The sequence below is a fragment of the Scyliorhinus torazame genome, chromosome 15, assembly GCF_047496885.1.
Source record: "Scyliorhinus torazame isolate Kashiwa2021f chromosome 15, sScyTor2.1, whole genome shotgun sequence".
Classification (NCBI taxonomy): domain Eukaryota; kingdom Metazoa; phylum Chordata; class Chondrichthyes; order Carcharhiniformes; family Scyliorhinidae; genus Scyliorhinus; species Scyliorhinus torazame.
The window spans coordinates 57,514,553-57,532,947 of NC_092721.1; the positions used below are offsets into that span (position 1 = coordinate 57,514,553).

At 44.1% G+C, this 18,395-nt stretch overlaps 1 protein-coding gene across 1 annotated transcript in view; it reads right to left on the reverse strand.

Annotated features, from left to right (window-relative positions):
• Positions 1-15,610, reverse strand: part of LOC140391391 (T-cell surface protein tactile-like) — a 187,579-nt gene extending 171,969 nt beyond the window's left edge. Inside the window, exon 1 of the mRNA XM_072475939.1 lies at positions 15,486-15,610. Coding sequence (XP_072332040.1) covers positions 15,486-15,552 — 67 coding nt within the window. The 5' untranslated portion in view covers positions 15,553-15,610. The remainder of the gene's footprint in view (positions 1-15,485) is intronic.
• Between the last annotated feature and the right edge of the window lie 2,785 nt (positions 15,611-18,395).

Consider the following 18,395-nt stretch of genomic DNA (forward strand, 5'->3'; position numbering starts at 1 on the left):
GGCAAGTCATGTTGCAGCTGTATAGAACCTTAGTTAGGCCACACTTGGAGTATAGTGTTCAATTCTGGTTGCCACACTACCAGAAGGATGTAGAGGCTTTAGAGAGGGCGCAGAAGAGATTTACCAGAATGTTGCCTGGTATGGAGGGCATTAGCTATGAGGAGCGGTTGAATAAACTCGGTTTGTTCTCACTGGAATGAAGGAGGTTGAGGGGCGACCTGATAGAGGTCTACAAAATTATGAGGGGCATAGACAGAGTGGATAGTCAGAGGCTTTTCCCCGGGGTAGAGGGGTCAATTACTAGGGGGCATAGGTTTAAGGTGAGAGGGGCAAGGTTTAGAGTAGATGTACGAGGCAAGTTTTTTACGCAGAGGGTAGTGGGTGCCTGGAACCCGCTACTGGAGGAGGTGGTGGAAGCAGGGACGATAGTGACATTTAAGGGGCATCTTGACAAATACATGAATAGGATGGGAATAGAGGGATACGGACCCAGGAAGTGTAGAAGATTGTAGTTTAGTCGGGTAGCATGGTCGGCACGGGCTTGGAGGGCCGAAGGGCCTGTTCCTGTGCTGTACATTTCTTTGTTCTTTGCTTAGCCCGGACAGAAATTCAGCAGCTTCTTCTTTCCCTGTCCGAAGTTTGATTAGTGATGCTGCCAATAGGGCCCATTAAATTGAAGCTGCAACCCCCGCAGGTGAGGGCCCTACAATCTGTTCTCAAATGAACAGAAACCTCAAATTATTAATCTGACTGAATCACAGGAAGGTTTAGATTCTCTCCAATTTACAAGAGATGAGCTGGTATGTGAAAATCAATATTCCACAAATGAATGAGTCCATCTGGCGTCAAATAGCTCTTCTGCTTAAACTCCCAGGGGATGTCCTTCACATGAGGAGCGTTATGAAGACTCATGAAGACGCTCGGGGCGATTCTCCTAATAAATGACACAGTGCCATTTTGTGTGGATTTGGTAGGGTCATTCACGCCAGGTGTTTGGGTGCAATCCAGACCAGTATTAATCCACACTTCGGCATTGTTTTGGAGCTTGGGGAGATTCTCACCTAAATCCCAGTTATATTTTTCTGCAGTGGGGAACTAAACTCGCTGGCAACACTGGCTCCTCAGAGATTGGGGCGAGATTTTTAAAGGGTGCACAATCTCAAAGTGAGGCTGAGGGTCCCCCGGGGGGGGGGGGTAACCTCACCCCCATCATTAAAAGTCTGTGTGACCCCTTACCCCACACCAACCAGGTATGAGAGTGACCCGGCCCCACATCTGTGTGTTAGGGTCCTGTGTGTGTCCTGTCCTGTGTGTCAGTGTCCTGTGCTTCAGTGTCCTCTGCGTCAATGTCCTGGGCATCAGTATCCTGTGCGTCCTTCCCCCATAACCCCCTTCCCCTATATCCCCCCTTCCCCCATATCTCCCTTCACCCATATCCCCCCTTCCCCATATCCCCCTTCCCCCATATCCCCCTTCCCCCATATCCCCCCATATCCCCCCTTCCCCCATATCCCTCTTCCCCCATATCCCCCCTATAATGGGGGATATGGGAAAGGGGGGTATGGGGAGGGGAATATGAGGGAAGGGGGGATAGGGGGAAGGGTGGCATGGGGAAGGGGGATATGGGGGATGTGGGGGGATATGGGGGAAGGGGGGATATGGGGGAAGGGGGGATATGGGGAAAGTGGGATATGGGGGAAGGGGGATATGGGGAAAGTGGGGATATGGGAGAAGGGGGATATGGGAGAAGGGGGGATACAGGAGAAGGGGATATGGGAATATGGGGAAGGGGATATGGGGGATGTGGGGGGATATGGGGAAAGGGGGGATATGGCGGAAGGGGGGATATGGGGTAAGTGGGATATGGGGGAAGGGGGATATGGGGAAAGCGGAGATATGGGGGAAGGGGGATACAGGAGAAGGGGATATGGGGGATATGGGGAAGGGGGATATGGGGAAAGGGAGATATGGGGAAGGGAGATATGGGGGAAGGAGGGATATGGGGAGGGGGGAATATGGGTGAAGGGGGATATGGGGGGATATGGGGAAGGGGAAATGGGGAAGGTGAAATGCGGAAGGAGGATACGTGGGAAGGGGGGATATGGGGGAAAGGGGATATGAGGAAGGGGTGAAATGGGGGAAGGGGATGTAGGGGAATATGGGGGAAGGGGGATGTGGGGGAAGGGGGATATGGGGGGATATGGGGGAAGGGGGGATATAGGGGAAGGGGGATATGGGGGAAGGGGGATATTGGGGGATATGGGGGAAGGGGGATATGGGGGAATGGGGAAGCGGGAATATGGGGAAAGGGGGGATGGGGAAGGGGGAAAGGGGGCAGGCAGTGGGGGATCTCACTTGGCACTGCGCGGCGGGCGGACATTTTGCCGGGTCTCTGAGGGGGGGCGTCTTTTGTGCAGTGACGCCGCGCGGCATCACTAATGGCATGCGCGTCCGTGACGGGTGATGCCATCGTGAATGGCGTCACGCCGCTTCTAGCCCATTCCGGGCCAGAGAATTCGCGACGTTTCGGGGGGCCCGACGCCGGAGTGATTCGCACCCTTTTTGGCAGGGTTTGGGCCATCGCACCGATTCACGGAGAATCCCGCCCATATATGTTGTAGGTACTGCCACAGCGCTGTTAGTAGGGAAGTTGCAGGATTTGACCCAGCAACAACGAAAGAACAGCGATATATTTCCAAGTCACAATCGTGTGTGGCTTGGAGGGGAACTTGAAGTTGATGGTGTTCCCATGTATCTGCTGCCTTTGTTCTTCTGGGTTAGTGTTTTTCAAACTTTTTTCCCAGCACTGACTTTTGCGAACGGACTGAACTTTGGGACCCACGCTGGCTGTACTTCGCAACCCATGCCTCCTGACCTTCGCGATCCACACTTGCCGGCCTTCATGACACGCCATGTTCACTTACGTTTAATGTAAAAGAGAAGCCTGCTTGGTCCTCATGATCTCACTCCAATCAGGTTCACAGTAGGAGAGGATAATGTGCATATCAGGTGCAAACTTCAGCCAGTCCCTTTGTGCCATTTTCATCTTTGTGAGAACGGAAAATCCAACCTCGCACATGCAGATCGTCGTCAAGGACAATAGCAACAAAACTGGTTTCACTCAGCATTGGATACTCCTGATAGATACTACTCCAGTATTCTGGAGAGGGTAAATAAATTCAGTTGTTAGGTTTGTACACAAAATCCCAGATGCTCGGGGGAGGGCATCCCTCTGCGACCTATCCCATTCACCAGTAAAGAGATAGCAGAATGGGCTCTAAGACAAAATAGTACAGGACATGGTGAAGATACACAGAATATATTAGATTGGAGATTAGCTTGATAAGATATGAATATGGTTGAGGAATGGTTTAATGTAACCCGTTAACCGCCCAATTATACTGGAATCCCAAAAGGAAGTATATGCTTTCAGAATCATAAAACATATGGGACCCAATCAGTAGGCACGAGTCAGTGTGATCAGACCTTGAATTGGCAACCTCCTATGTTCCACCTTACAGCTAAAGGACTATTCATCTTTGATTGGTCAGGAGTTGAAAATCAAACCAGTGGAGGCTCCTGGGAAGGGGATTGATTAAACTAATGATGACTGATCATAGAGGAAACCTGATGGCATATGACGGCAAGTATTTTATCTGTGGCCATAAGGCGTACTCTTGGTTACCAGAAAATTGGAAAGGCTCCTGCTATTTAGGATACGTAGTCCCTTATGTGCATCACATTCAGCAATTGCAGGACCATCCCCATCACAGGATGACACAAAGTATTATGACATGGGCACAAATGCTGGGAATAATGATACCACCATTCGGAATAGCCACTAATGCAGACAAACGACGCGAACTATGAGACATCCTTGAGCAGGTAGCTAATGACACTGCAGAAGCTGTTAACCAGATAGAAACTGAGATGGTTGCTATTCGAACAGTTGCCGTGCAGAATCGAATGGCCTTTGATGTTTTTTTAGCTGAAAAGGGAGGTACATGTGCCCTGATTGGAAGTGACTGTTGCACATACATCCCTGATAACTCAGAGAAAATTGATAATCTGGTGGATCACATTCGTAGAGAGGTAACAAGATTACATGAAAATGAGGGATGGGACTTTGGCTTTGGATGGTAGGATCGTTAGGACAGAGGATTGTGTTCTGAATTATAATCGCCATTGTAATCTTGATTGTCGTATGGTTACTATTTTAATGTTGCACAAGATATTTTTATTGTACGAACACATGAACAGCCCTAACCACCTTGCCTCCTTGCTACCAGGCTCATAACACACAGGGAACTGCCGTTCGTCCATTCCCCTTACATTATAAACCACCCTTCTTTACGGAGGACACGATAATGTACTAAAAGGTGTTGATCAAAAGATCAACAAGGAGGGAATTGTGGAAGGGAAATTAATAAGTTGCCAACTTAGAGGCATGCTGGGAAATGCTTGACTATAGTTCAACACTGCCTTTGAAAGAAAATAAGTAGGTCAGGTAACATAAAAAAATGCTGCTTAATATTTTGGTCTTGGCCTTATTATGAAAACCATTGTCCAAAGATAACAAAATGTGTACTTGGGTTGTTTTTAGCCAAGGGCAAGAACATATGTACTACATATTTCATTTTACGTACTTTCCAAGGTCTATTTAATATAAACATGGTTGTTTTCTTCAAGCTGTTATTTCAGACTATAAAGATATGCTTTCTTGGGTCGAATCTCAGAGTGCTTTGCAGCCGGAACACTCTCTCTCCGCAAATATATTTGTGTGAATAAATTTCCTTCAATTGAACCTCAAGGAATTTGGCTTTATTATAATTTCCACGACAAGGTCCCCTATGCCGTTTTTTTCCACCCTATTAATCTGCCCTTCTGCCCTCAGAGATATATGCACAAACAATGAATTTCCCAGTATCAGTCCAATCATTGAATACTTCCTTGTCACATCCTTCCACATTTTTCAGGGTTAAATTTCTACTGCCACTTTTCTGTCCATTTGACCATCCCATCTATATCTTCCTGTAAACCAAGACACTCAATCTGACTGAAAACAACCCAGCCAATTTTGGGGTTATCCACAAACTTATTGATCCTACCCCCGACATAATCATCTATATAATTTATATAAATGACAAACATTAGGGGACCCAGCATAAACCCCTGCGGTACGCCACTGGACACTGGCTTCCAGTCACTAAATTTGCCCAGTGGGCACACTGCCCACTTATTAAGGGCAGCACAATTGCACAGTGGTTAGCACAGTTACTTCACAGCTTCAGAGTCCCAGGTTCGATTCCCAGCTTGGATCACTATCTGTGTTGAGTCTGCATGCTCTCCCCATGTCTACGGAGTTTCCTCTGGGTGCTCTAGTTTCCTTTCACAGTCCAAAGATATGCAGGTTAGGTGGATTTGCCATGCAAAATTGCCCCTAGTGTCCAAAAAGGTTAGGTAGGGTTACTGAGATAGGGTGGAGGTATGGGCTTAAGTGGGCTTGTGGACTGAGCAAAGGTTCTCCACAAAACAGTCACTCAGTCTGTGCTTGGTTTCCCCAATGTTCAGGGACTGCATTCTGAGCCAGGAATACAGACAGCTAATTTGAAGGAAGGGCATGTAAATCTATGCTTCACCGGGAAGTGCTTGGGGCCTTGGAGCATGAAGAGGCAGGGGATAAAGTGGCAGGAGCTGGTGCAGACTCAATGAGCCGAATGGCCTCCTTCTGCACTGTAAATTCTATGATGTCTTTGATAACATGGATGTGGGAGACAGGGTGATGACAGACAGCTGCTAAAGTGACTGAAAGCCAGTGTCCAGTGGCGTATGGACACTCAACCTCACTGTTAACTACCTGGCCAATGTGCCAGTGGCGTATGGACACTCAACCTCACTGTTAACTACCTGGCCAATTTGCCAGTGGCGTATGGACACTCAACCTCACTGTTAACTACCTGGCCAATTTGTCCCGCAAACTTACTGTCCTACCCCCAACATAGTCATCTATATCATTTATATAATTGACAAACAATAGGGGACTCAGCACAGACCCACTCATCCTCAATTTGGTAAGAACATCTCTATGAACCACTTGAAGTAGGATGGTAGAACCCTCAAGAGTATTGAAAGTCAAAGAGATCTAGGAGTACAGGTCCACAGGTCACTGAAAGGGGCAACACAGGTGGAGAAGGTAGTCAAGAAGGCATACGGCATGCTTGCCTTCATTGGCTGGGGCATTGAGTATAAGAATTGGCAAGTCATCTTGTAGCTGTATAGAACCTTAGTTAGGCCACACTTGGAGTATAGTGTTCAATTCTGGTCGCCACACTACCAGAAGGATGTGGAGGCTTTAGAGAGGGTGCAGAAGAGATTTACCAGAATGTTGCCTGGTATGGAGGGCATTAGATATGGAGGAGCGGTTGAATAAACTCGGTTTGTTCTCACTGGAACGAAGGAGGTTGAGGGGCGACCTGATAGAGGTCTACAAAATTATGAGGGGCATAGACAGAGTGGATAGTCAGAGGCTTTTCCCCGGGGTAGAGGGGTCAATTACTAGGGGGCATAGGTTTAAGGTGAGAGGGGCAAGGTTTAGAGTAGATGTACGAGGCAAGTTTTTTACGCAGAGAGTAGTGGGTGCCTGGAACTCGCTACCGGAGGAGGTGGTGGAAGCAGGGACGATAGTGACATTTAAGGGGCATCTTGACAAATACATGAATAGGATGGGAATAGAGGGATACGGACCCAGGAAGTGTAGAAGATTGTAGTTTAGTCGGGCAGCATGGTCGGCACGGGTTTGCTGTACATTTCTTTGTTCTTTGTTCTTTGAGGTGAGCCGTGCGCAGGATGAGGTGGAATTTACCCTACAGAGGGCCTCATTCCACATATCCTCATCTAAGATGGGTCCCAACTCCTCCCATTTCGCCAGCACCTGATCAAGCGATGTAGATTTCAATGTGATGGTCCACTCGTAGATGTTCGAGATCCTCCCCTCTCCCAGTACTTGCCACCCACAATATTTCCTGCAACAGGGGAGAGCTGTGTCATGAAGTGGAACCAAGGACAAACCTCGCAGACTAAGTCATGCAATTGAAAATATCGGAATAGTTGGAATTTCCGCAAGAACCTCCCAACTGGCGAACCGTCCATCTCTCACTTCAAAGAGTTGATTACCATCAGCTGTTAGCGGGGGGAGAAGGGAGAGGTAGGGTCATTGGCGCAGTTAGGTGGGATAACGGGAGTGTTTTTCCACATCTCTGATTTCTTGTGTTGTTAACATGGCAATTGTACCATGTTTGAACAATGTTCATAGTTGTGTTGTAGTTTAGTTTGTGTTTGTTAAATATGAAACCTTCAGTAAAGTATATATATATATATTTTAAATGTTGACTCTGTTTCATTCCCACATGTGTTTCCACACTTGCTGAGATTTGCCACCATTTTCTGTTTTCACTTCATATTTCCAGCAACCGCAGTTTTTTTACAAATCATATGGTTTACTTCTCAAGAGGTGAGAAGCAGAGAAATGGAGTAGGAATCCCAGTAATCAAAAGAGACAAGCGGTAAGTTCAAGGTTACTGGCCAATCTCAGAAAGAGTGATCATGATCATGGCGTGGCACGGTGGCACAGTGGTTAGCACTGCTGCCAAACAGCGCCAGGGACCCGTGTTCGATTCCGACCTCGGGTGACTGCCTGTGTGGAGGTTGTACATTCTCCTCATGTCTGCTTGGGTTTCCTGCGGGTGCTCCGGTTTCCTCACGCAGTCCAAAGATGTGCAGGTTAAGTGATAAGTTGCCCTGTTGGGTGGGGTTGCAAGAATAGGACAGTGGATTGGGCCTAAGTTGGATGGTCTTTCGAAGGGTCGGTGCAGACTCGATGGGCTGAATATCCTCCTTCTACAATGTAGAGATTCTATAATTCTATAAAGACCAATGAAAAGCCTATTGAGCTGGTCGTCATACAAGTTTATGCCCTGACACAAGATCACAGTAAGCAGGAAATAGAGGCATTTTATGATATTGTTAGGTATATGATCAAATCAAATCAAATGATGTGGTAATTATAATGGGCAACTCAAACGTGGAAGTTGGTGAAGGAACTTCAGGAACACATGTCGGTAATATGGCCTTGGGTCAAGAAATGAAAGAGGAGAGAGAATAATACAATTTCTTCAAAAAAATGATTTGATGGAGGCAAATATCTTTTTAAGCAACCAAAAAGAAGGCTGTACACTTGGAGAAGTCTAAACGATGAGTATAGAAATCAAATAGATTATGTGATGGTGGAATATGTTTTCGAAACAGTATGCATAAAACTCATAGGTCATGGACATAATTTCAGATAATTTGGGGTGACATGTGGCGCAGTGGTTAGCACTGAGACAACGGCACTAAGGACTCGGGTTGGAATCCTGGCCGTGTGTCACTGTTCCTGTGGAGTTTGCACATTCTTCCCGTGACTGCGTGGGATTCACCCCCACAACTCAAAGATGTGCAGGTTAGGTGGATTAGTCACACTAAATTGCCCCTTAATTGGAAAAAAAATAATTGGGTACTCTAAATTTAATAAAAATAAATAAAATAAAATAAATTCAGGTAATTTTTTCCATGTGGAAAAATCTATGATGAAACTGGAAATGCCAAAAAAGAAAAAGGTTTGCTACCATTTAGACCTTGACATGTTGAAGGAGGAGAGCATCAGACAATCATTCATTCTTAAAGTAAAAAACAAGCATGACTGCCTCAGGTTTGAGAAAATAGAACAAACAAAGGCCTCAGAACAATAAATAAAAAGCAAATGGAAAAACATGAAATACAGTATGCAACATGCTGCAGAGGAAATAATACAAAATCTGTAAAGAAAAAGATACAAGAATGGATAACAGATGTGATATTGGCAATGATGATAGAAAGGGGAAAGAAAAGAAGCATACCCGAGTCTGATGAATTTGAAAAGAAAATAAAGAATGCATGCAGGCAGTTTGAAGAGGAATGCTATAATGAGGTATCCGATGAAGTCTTGGAACTGAAATCTTCAACAGATAAAAAGAAAGGGATAACAGCAAATAATTGGTGCATGAAAGACAAGGATGGGAAAATAACGTTTGAAAGGAATGCAGCGGCAAAAACTGGACAGGATATCTCAGTGAATTGTCTGATGGTTCAAATCGAGAAAGTCCTCAAGATATCGAAGCAAATGAAGGAACAAACATTAAAGTCCGAGAGGTCAAAAGTGCTTTGAAATTGAGTATAGGAAACACTCCAGATGAAGTAACAACTGAATATCCAAAAGCTCTTGGAGAAATAAAATTAGAAGTGATCACAGAAATTTGTGATCAGATATATACAAAGGATACATTCCAAGTGACTTGAGACAATTGCTATTCTTTAAGTTGGTGACAATACCTAAAGAAATTAGGGGCTATCATTTTAAAGCTATAAACTAATGAGTTATCTCATTAAACTGATCTTGAAAATCATAATAGAAAGAAATAATATATATGAAGCAGAAATTGGTGTAACACAGTTTGGATTTAGACCTGGAATAGGAACATAGAACATACAGTGCAGTAGGAGGCCATTCAGCCATCGAGTCTGCACCGACCCACTTAAGCCCTCACTCCCATCCTATCCCCATAACCCAATAACCCCTCCTAACCTTTTTTGGTCACTAAGGGAAATTTATCATGGCCAATCCACCTAAGCTGCACGTCTTTGGACTGTGGGAGGAAACCGGAGCACCCGGAGGAAACCCACACAGACACAAGAAGAACGTGCAGACTCCGCACAGACAGTGACCCAGCAGGGAATCGAACCTGGAACTCTGGCGCTGTGAAGCCACAGAGGGAACAAGAGAGGGAACTCAAGAAAAATCTTCGATAAATATCTCTAAGTGAAAAAGACAGTTACATATGCTTCAAAGGCTATGAAAATGCATTTTAATGCATTTATCACCAAAAGAAAAAGTGTGACATTGACATGAAAGATGTGCAATTTATCCAAAGCCTATTTTGGGACCAAATAGCAATCATCAGGCTGAAAGATGAACCATCAGATATGCTTCAAGTGAAGAGATGACATGGCAGCATACCTTCGCCAAAATTATTCAATCTGTACACATAATAACTATTTGGAGAATAAAACTACAAATTGCTTCTTGCAGAATCACAAGAGGACCTTACAAAATATCTTAAGGAAATGCAGTAGTTTGGAGTATTGATTGAATATCAACACGAAAAGACAAGAACAATGGTAGTTAGAAGGAATACATTAGAAGAATCAAGATTAAAATTGAAGTGGATTGTGCCACACTGGAGCAAGTTGATGCATTTGTCTATTTAGAACTAATGATAACAGAAGTTGATAGATATGATGACAAAGTTAGAAGAAGTACAGAGATAGTATGGAGGATAACAGAGCATGAATAGAGAACAGCGGAGTCACAGAATAAAATAACATGAGGAGAGCAGAGACACAGGATAACAGAGCACAAGAAGAGCCTCAGAGACGCAGATAAAAGAGCTCGACGAGAGCGGAGACACACACAAAAAGAGCATGAGGAGAGCCTCAGAGACACAGGATAAAAGAGCACAAGGAGAGCATGAGGAGAATGGAAACTAGAAAAGGGACAGGTGTAAGGGATAGTGTATTATAAGACCCAGACTTCGGCCATATGGCCCATCGAGTCTGCCCCGCCATTCAATCATGGCTGAAATGTTTCTCATCCCCATTCTCCTGCTTTCTCCCCATAACCCCTGATCCCCTTATTAATCAAGAACCTATCTACCTCTGTCTTAAAGACACTCAGTGGCTTGGTCTCCGCAGCCTACTGCGGCAAACAGTTCCACAGATTCACCGCCCTCTGACTGAAGAAATTCCTCCCCATCTCAGTTTTAAAGGATTGTCCCTTTAGTCTGAGGCTGTGCCCTCGGATTCTAGTTTTTCCAATGAGTGGAAACATCCTCTCCACGTCCAGTCTATCTAGGTTGCTCAGTATCCTGTAAGTTTCAATAAGATCTCCCCTCATCCTTAATAGCTGGCTGAGGACAGCAAAGTAGGTCTATAAATAAAAGGACTAAAATTTTAAAATAAAATAATTTTTAGACATAAAATAATTAAAATAAATACCTAAAGCACATAATAAGTTTATCTTATTTGCAGGTGGACGACATTTAATAAGCAAAGAATGACTAAAAGATTAATTAGGAGGGAAAATGAGAGTACAAGAGTTTGAGCTGGAGAAGAGTTGGATTAATATTTTTAACTTAAAAAAGAGTAATTATGAAGGCATTAAAGCAGAGCTAACAGAAATGAACTGGCAATTTAGGTTAAGAGATAGATCAATAGAGATGCACTGGCACATATTTAAGAGGATCATTCAGAACACACAGAATTGAAACATTCCAATCAGAAAATAAATTTCAAGGGGAGAACCCAACTTCCATGGTTGACTAAAAAAGGTAAAGATATTACAAAACTCATAGAGAAAGCATATCATTGTGCAAAGATGGCTGGCAGGTCAGAAGATTGAAGAAAAAATTCCAAAGATTAGTAAGAAGGGAAAATTAGAGTCCAAGATAAATCTAGGTAGAAATAGAAAGAGCTTCTAAAGATATTTTGAAAAAGCAGAGTTAACAAAGAGAGATTTTGTCCAATGAGAAGTGAGTCTGGGGAATTAATAATGGAAAATAAGGAGAATGCAGAGGATTGAACAGTTGGTTTGTAGCAATCTTCACTGTAATAGATGTAAATAAGAACTGAAAGGGAGGAACTCATGAGAATTACAATTTCTCAATTACAATCATTGAGAAAATTGTTGGAGCTGGGAGCTGACAAGTCACCAGGGCCGCATGGGAGGGGGTCAGGAAGCAGGCAACTATAGGCAACTTAGTTGAACATCAGTCACAGGGAAAACATTAGAACATAGAACATACAGTGCAGAAAGAGGCCATTCAGCCCATCGAGTCTGCATCGACCCACTTAAGCCCTCACTTCCACCCTATCCCCGTAACCCAATAACCCTCCTAACCTTTTTGGTCACATGGCCAATCCACCTAAGCTGCACGTCTTTAGAAGGAAACCGGAGGAAACCCACGCAGACACAGGGAGAACGTGCAGACTCTGCACAGACAGTGACCCAGCGGGGAATCAAACCTGGGACCTTGGCGCTGTGAAGCCACAGTGCTATCCAATTGTGCTACTGTGCTGCCATTATTAGAAAGTATTATTAAAGCCATTATAGCAGGGAGCTTAGATGAATTTAAGATAATCAGGCAGAGTCAACATGGTTTTGTGGAAGGGAAATCATGTTTAACCAATTTATTGGAGTTCTTTGAAGAAATAACATGTGATGTTGATAAAGGGGAACTGTACACAATTTTTAGAAGGCATTTGATACACAACAAATGTTATAGTGGAAAATAAAATCTCATGGTGTACTGGGTAACAGGTTGGCATGAAAGAAGATTGCCTAACTGGAAACAGAGAGTCGGCATAAATTGGTCATTTTTGGTTAGCAAGATGGAACCAGTGATGTACCACAGCAATCAGTGCTGGGGCTTCAACTATTTATAATGACTTGAATGAAGGGACAAAGATATAGTTACCAAATTTGATGATGACAGAAAGATAGGTAGGGAAATAAATTGTGAAGAGGCCAAAAGGAGGCTACAAAAGGATAAATAGGTTCGGTGAGTGGGGAAGATCTGGCAAATGGAGCATAATTTGGACCAACATACAATTGTTCCATTTGGCAGGAAGAATAAGAATGAAACATATTATCTAAATGGGGATAACTGCAGAGCTCTAAGATCCAGAGGGATCTGATTCAGCTGTTACGGGCATTGGTGAGAGCACATCTGGAATATTGAATGCAGTATTGGTCACCATATTTAGATCATAGATCATAGAATTTACAGTGCAGAAGGAGGGCATTCAGCCCATCAAATCTGCACCAGCTCTTGGAAAGAGCACCCCAATTAAGCTCACACCTCCACTCTATCCCCATAACACAGTAACCCCACCTAACCTAAGGGCAATTTAGCATGGCCAATCCACCTAATCCGCACATCTTTGGACTGCGGGAGCAAACTGGAGCACCGGGAGGAAACCGGAGCACCCGGAAGAAACCCACGCAGAATGTGCAGACTCTGCACAGACAGTGACCCAAGCCAGGAATCGAACCTGGAGCCCTGGAGCTATGAAGCACCTGTGCTAACCACTATGCTACCGTGCTGCCCCTTTTTAAGGAACGATGTGTTGGAAGCAGTTCAGAGAAGGTTTACCAGACTAATACCAGGAATGGGTGGGTTGTCTTACGAGGTAAGGTTGGACATGTTAGGCTTGTATCTGCTGGAGCTTCGAAGAGTAACAGGTGACTTGACTGAAACATATAAAGGTCCTGAGGGGTATTGATAGGGTGGATGTGGAGAGGCTGTGGGAGAATCTAGAAATTGGGATCACTTTAAAAATCAGGGGTTGCCATTTAAAACAGAGATTAGGCCAAATCATTTTCTCTGAGGGTTACGAGTCTTTGGAACTCTCTCAGTGGAGGCAGTGGAGGTGGAATCTTTTTAAGGTCGAAGTAGATAGATTCTTGATAGGGAAGGTGGTGAAATGTTTTCCGGGGTAGAGAGGAATATGGAACTGTGGTTAAAATCAGATCACCCATACTGCATTCAATGGCTGAGTAGGCTCAAAGGGCCATGTGGCCAACTCCTAATTCATATGTCCGTCAATTCGTATACTTAGATGTCATTATTTGCAGATGAAGAATGTGTGAACAAGAAAATTCAAGCTTGTAACAAGGAAGAAATTAGTAAGATGCTATATTTCATCCACTTTTCTGCACACCTCAGAAACCTGGAAAATAAATAAAGATCTGGTAGAAAGTAGAGGCCTTTGAAATGTGGATGCTTTGACATAAATTTAAAATTCTACTTACTGACCATTGGAAAAATGAAGCGGCGCTTGAAATAGCACGAGCAAGGTGAAGACTAAAAAGTGACTTCCGAAAAAGAAAATGTCTACATCTCCGCCAATTAATAATAATCACCTGTTCGGGGAGGCCGGTACGGGAATTGAACCCCGCTGCTGGCATTGTTCAACTGCTGATTAGCCAACTGTTTAACCCACCAGCCCCAGTCCCAGTAAATTGACCGGATCTGAAAAGCTAAAGGTCTCCTATTGAGTGCAGAGAGGGGGGCAGCAGAAAGTGAGGTTGACCGAGGCACAATGGGTATCAGATGTCACTGAAAGGTTGCAAATGAGCTACAGTGAATATGTGAGGATGGCACAAGATCATGACAACAGGAGTAGCTGCAAGTAGCAGCATTTTAAAGTGCTTTCCTGACATAAAAACAAACCTTTTTTTATTCTCACATGGGAAGTGGGCATCACTGGCAAGGCCACCATTTAATGCTCATATTGAATTGCTGTCCATGTGATGCGCATAAACCCAATATTCCAGTCCCAAGTGCCACGGGAACCGTCGTCTGTTAACCTCGGGTGGGAATTTTCAATCTCGGAGTCGGCACGGTCAGAAAATCGCCCCTCACAGTTCGCCCATACTTCCAATTAAGGATGGGCTGTGACTTGGTGGGGAACCTGCAGGTGGTGATTTATCCATGTGTCTGCTGGCTTTGTACTTCTAGGCTGTCGAAATGTGGAAGGTGCTGTCAAACGGAGTAAGTTGCTACAGTACATCATGTAGCCAGTACACACTGCCGTCACTGGTGATTTATACTTTGTGCCTCGGTAACACTGGGCACCTTATGCTGGAATAACTCATTTCCACTTTTATAGTTACAAACATATGTAATGTATTCACTTATTCTTAGTGATGCTGTTGTTCTTTGAAACCACTCAGAGCTTGAACTGTCCTCATTTGGCAAGTTTGTTGCTGATCAGATTGATTTGTCACCAAGCCAAAAGGAAGTGTCCTTCTGCTTGTATTGCCCTGCCTTCTCTCCCTGTACCAGCAACAATATTTTTACATCATTGCTTATGTCCCACAACACCTTCACCACAAAGCATGACCAATAACTTTCTCGCAGGAAAATCAGTGCACCACCATACCATAGGCTGTTTAGCACAGGGCTAAATCGCTGGCTTTGAAAGCAGACCAAGGCAGGCCAGCAGCGTGGTTCAATTCCCGTAACAGCCTCCCCGAACAGGCGCCGGAATGTGGCGACTAGGGGCTTTTCACAGTAACTTCATTTGAAGCCTACTTGTGACAATAAGCGATTTTCATTTCATTTCATTTCATACTAAATACAGAACGTCAGTGTCACAGATATGTTTTCTAGTGACTTTGTTTGTCAGTGACTATGTTTTCTAGTCACTGGCAGACCTAACATTGCACAACACATTTAGAGGAAAATAAATGTAACTACAACCCTCTCAGAGATGACACCATTTTTACACACGTGTCGGCATGTCTTTCATTACATGAAAAAAAGAGTTTGAAGGAAAATGGGAACACTTACCATGGATAAGGTATAGCAACACAAAGAGAAAGAATGGAGGATGGTCATGTTTTACTTGTGTCGCCATAGTTTTCGTGTCAGATCATCACAGTTTGTTCAGCAATTGTGGCTCCACAGGATCACTACAGTACAGGAAGCTGAGCTCAAAAGTGAGTCAGTGAACCACAGCACTAATGTTAACTTTATCTTTGTTTTGTTTCATCATTCAGCCACATCCGTTTAACAGCATAGTTAGCAGCAGCTACACATGCAGCATTCAACAGTAACACCCACAGGTAAAACACCAGCTGTATGAAAATTTTTGATCAGAGAAAATAATTTGCTTTTTGTACCTCCTATAGAAAGCAATGAAGCAATATTCTATTCCGATGAAGCAATATTCAATTCAAGTAGGACAGCAGCCATTTGTTTGGGTACGCCAGAGAAATCCTTCCTTCAACCTACCTCACAAGATTACCTGATCTTTCAATACATATTTTCACTTAAATATTATGTAAGATATCCAAAGGAGTTTACATAGAAATTAGACATGAGAAGCAGGGCCTTCAGCCTAACCAGTCAATGTTATTTATCCAAATCCATGTGCTCATCCTGTGTTCCCATAAACCTTTATTCCCATTTCCTTTTCCCAAATATCTAATCAATTCTTAAATGATAACATAGTCACTGCTTTGCCACTACTTTTTTGAAGTACATTGCACACCAGTGCAACCATTTATGTAAAATATTTCACCTCATCTCTGTCATTTAATCTTATATCGTTATTCCTCACTCAACCACAGTAAACAACATATTCCTTTGCAATTTTAAGTAAATCAATCAAATTGCCCTTCAATTTCCCTCTGTTCTAATCAAAACAGGTGCAATTTTTCAAGTGTTCTTTCAGGTTTGTATTTCCTCATATCATGCATCATAGTTTATAGTTTGTAACTTCTTTTTGTGGCTTTCAATTTGTAAGGACTATATGCTTTGTTATAGCGGGCCAGGGATTAAGGGCCCAAGAGTAATTGATATCTGATATTAAAGGTTTAATTTAAAGGGGTAAGTCATGGCTGGAGAGTGCAAAGCCATGGTGTGCACTTCCTGCTCTATGTGGGAAGCCGGAAAAATGTCCAGTACCCGGGACCAGCATTTGTGCAGCAAGTGTCTCCAGCTGCAGATCCTGTATTCTTGGGTTTCGGAGTTGGACTGATGGCTGGGGACACTGGGGAGCATCCGTGAAGCAGAGAGTATCGTGGATAGCACATATAGAGAGGTGGTCACACTGCGGGTTAAGGCTTCAAAGGCAAAAAGGGAATGGGTGACTGCCAAGCAGAGTACGAGGGCTAGGCAGGGGAGTGCAGGAATCTCTTGAGGCCATTCCCCTGCAAAACAGATATACCGCTTTGGATACTGTTTTGGGAAATAGTCTCTCAGGAGAAAGCAGCAGCAGGCAAATTTTTTAAACCACAGTCGGCTCTGCTGCATGGGAGAAGAGTAAAAAGTATGGGAATGCAATAGTTATAAAGGATTCAATTGTAAGGGGAATAGATAGGCATTCCTGTGGCCGTAAATGAGACTCCAGGATGGTATGTTGCCTCCCTGGTGAGAGGGTCAAGGATGCCTCAGAGCGGCTGCAGGACATTCTGGAGGGAGAGTGTGAACAGTCTATGGTTGTAACACACATTTGTGCAAACAGTATAGGTATAAAAAAAGGGGACACATTCTTAAAAGCCGAATATAGGGAGTTAGGAAGTAAGTGGAAAAGTAGGACTTCAAAGGTCGTGATCTCAGGATTGCTACTAGTGCCACATGCGAGTCAGAGGAGGAATAGCAGGATATATCAGATGAGTATGTGGCTGAAGAGGTGCTGTGAGGGGGCTGTTTTCAGATTCCTGAGACATTGGGAGCAGTTTTGGGGGAGGTGGGACCAGGACAAACTGGATGGTTACAACTGAGCAGGACCGGGACTGATATCCTTGGGGGATAATGGTTGAGGAGGTATGGGAATCTATGCAAGGAATCAGAGGAAGTAGAATAAAGGACAAGAACAAAAAACAGTAGGGGGACTGAGAAACGTGATAGAGAAGTCAAGGACCAGAATCAAACAGGGCCTCAGTGAAAAATAATGTGAATGGAACAAATAATGTTAAAAAGACCAGCCTTTGCGCATTAAGGCTCACAGCATTTGCAATAAAGTGGATGAATTAATTGTGCAAATAGATGTAAACAGGTTTGAGAGAGTAGGGATTACAGAAACATGCAGCAAGGTGACCAAGAATGGGAACTAAATGTCCAGGGGTATGTAGTATTTAGAAAAGACAGATACAAAGGAAAAGGTGGTGAAGTTTCATTGCTAATTAAAGAGGAATAGTGAGGAAAGATATTGGGGGGGATTCTCCTTTTCTGAGACTAAGTGTTCTGACACTCGGGATGTCCAGCCGCACATACATATTACAATCCTGGAGCTGGAGCTGGATGAACTGAGGATCATTTGGGAGGCAGTCAGTTATAGATAGAAGCTACAGTGATGTAGTTACTCCTAAGAATGAAGGTAGCTGGGTGACGTTTAAAAGGAGGGGGAAGAAGCAGTCAGTGCAGGGATCCCCTGTGGTTGTTCCCCTCAATAACAGGTATACCGTTTTGGATACTGTTGGGGGGACTGACCTACCAGAGGTAAGCCACAGTGACCAGGTCTCTGACACTGAGTCTGTCCCTATGGCTCAGAAGGGAAGGGGGGAGAGCAGGACAGCATTAGTTATTGGAGACTCTATGGTTAGAGGTACAGATAGGCGGTTCTGTGGCAACGATAGAGGCTCACGGTTGGTGGGTTGCCTCCCGGGTGCCAAGGTCCGTGACATCTCTGATTGTTTTTTCAAGATCCTTAAGGGGGAGGGGGAGCAGCCACAAGTCGTTGTACACATCGGTACC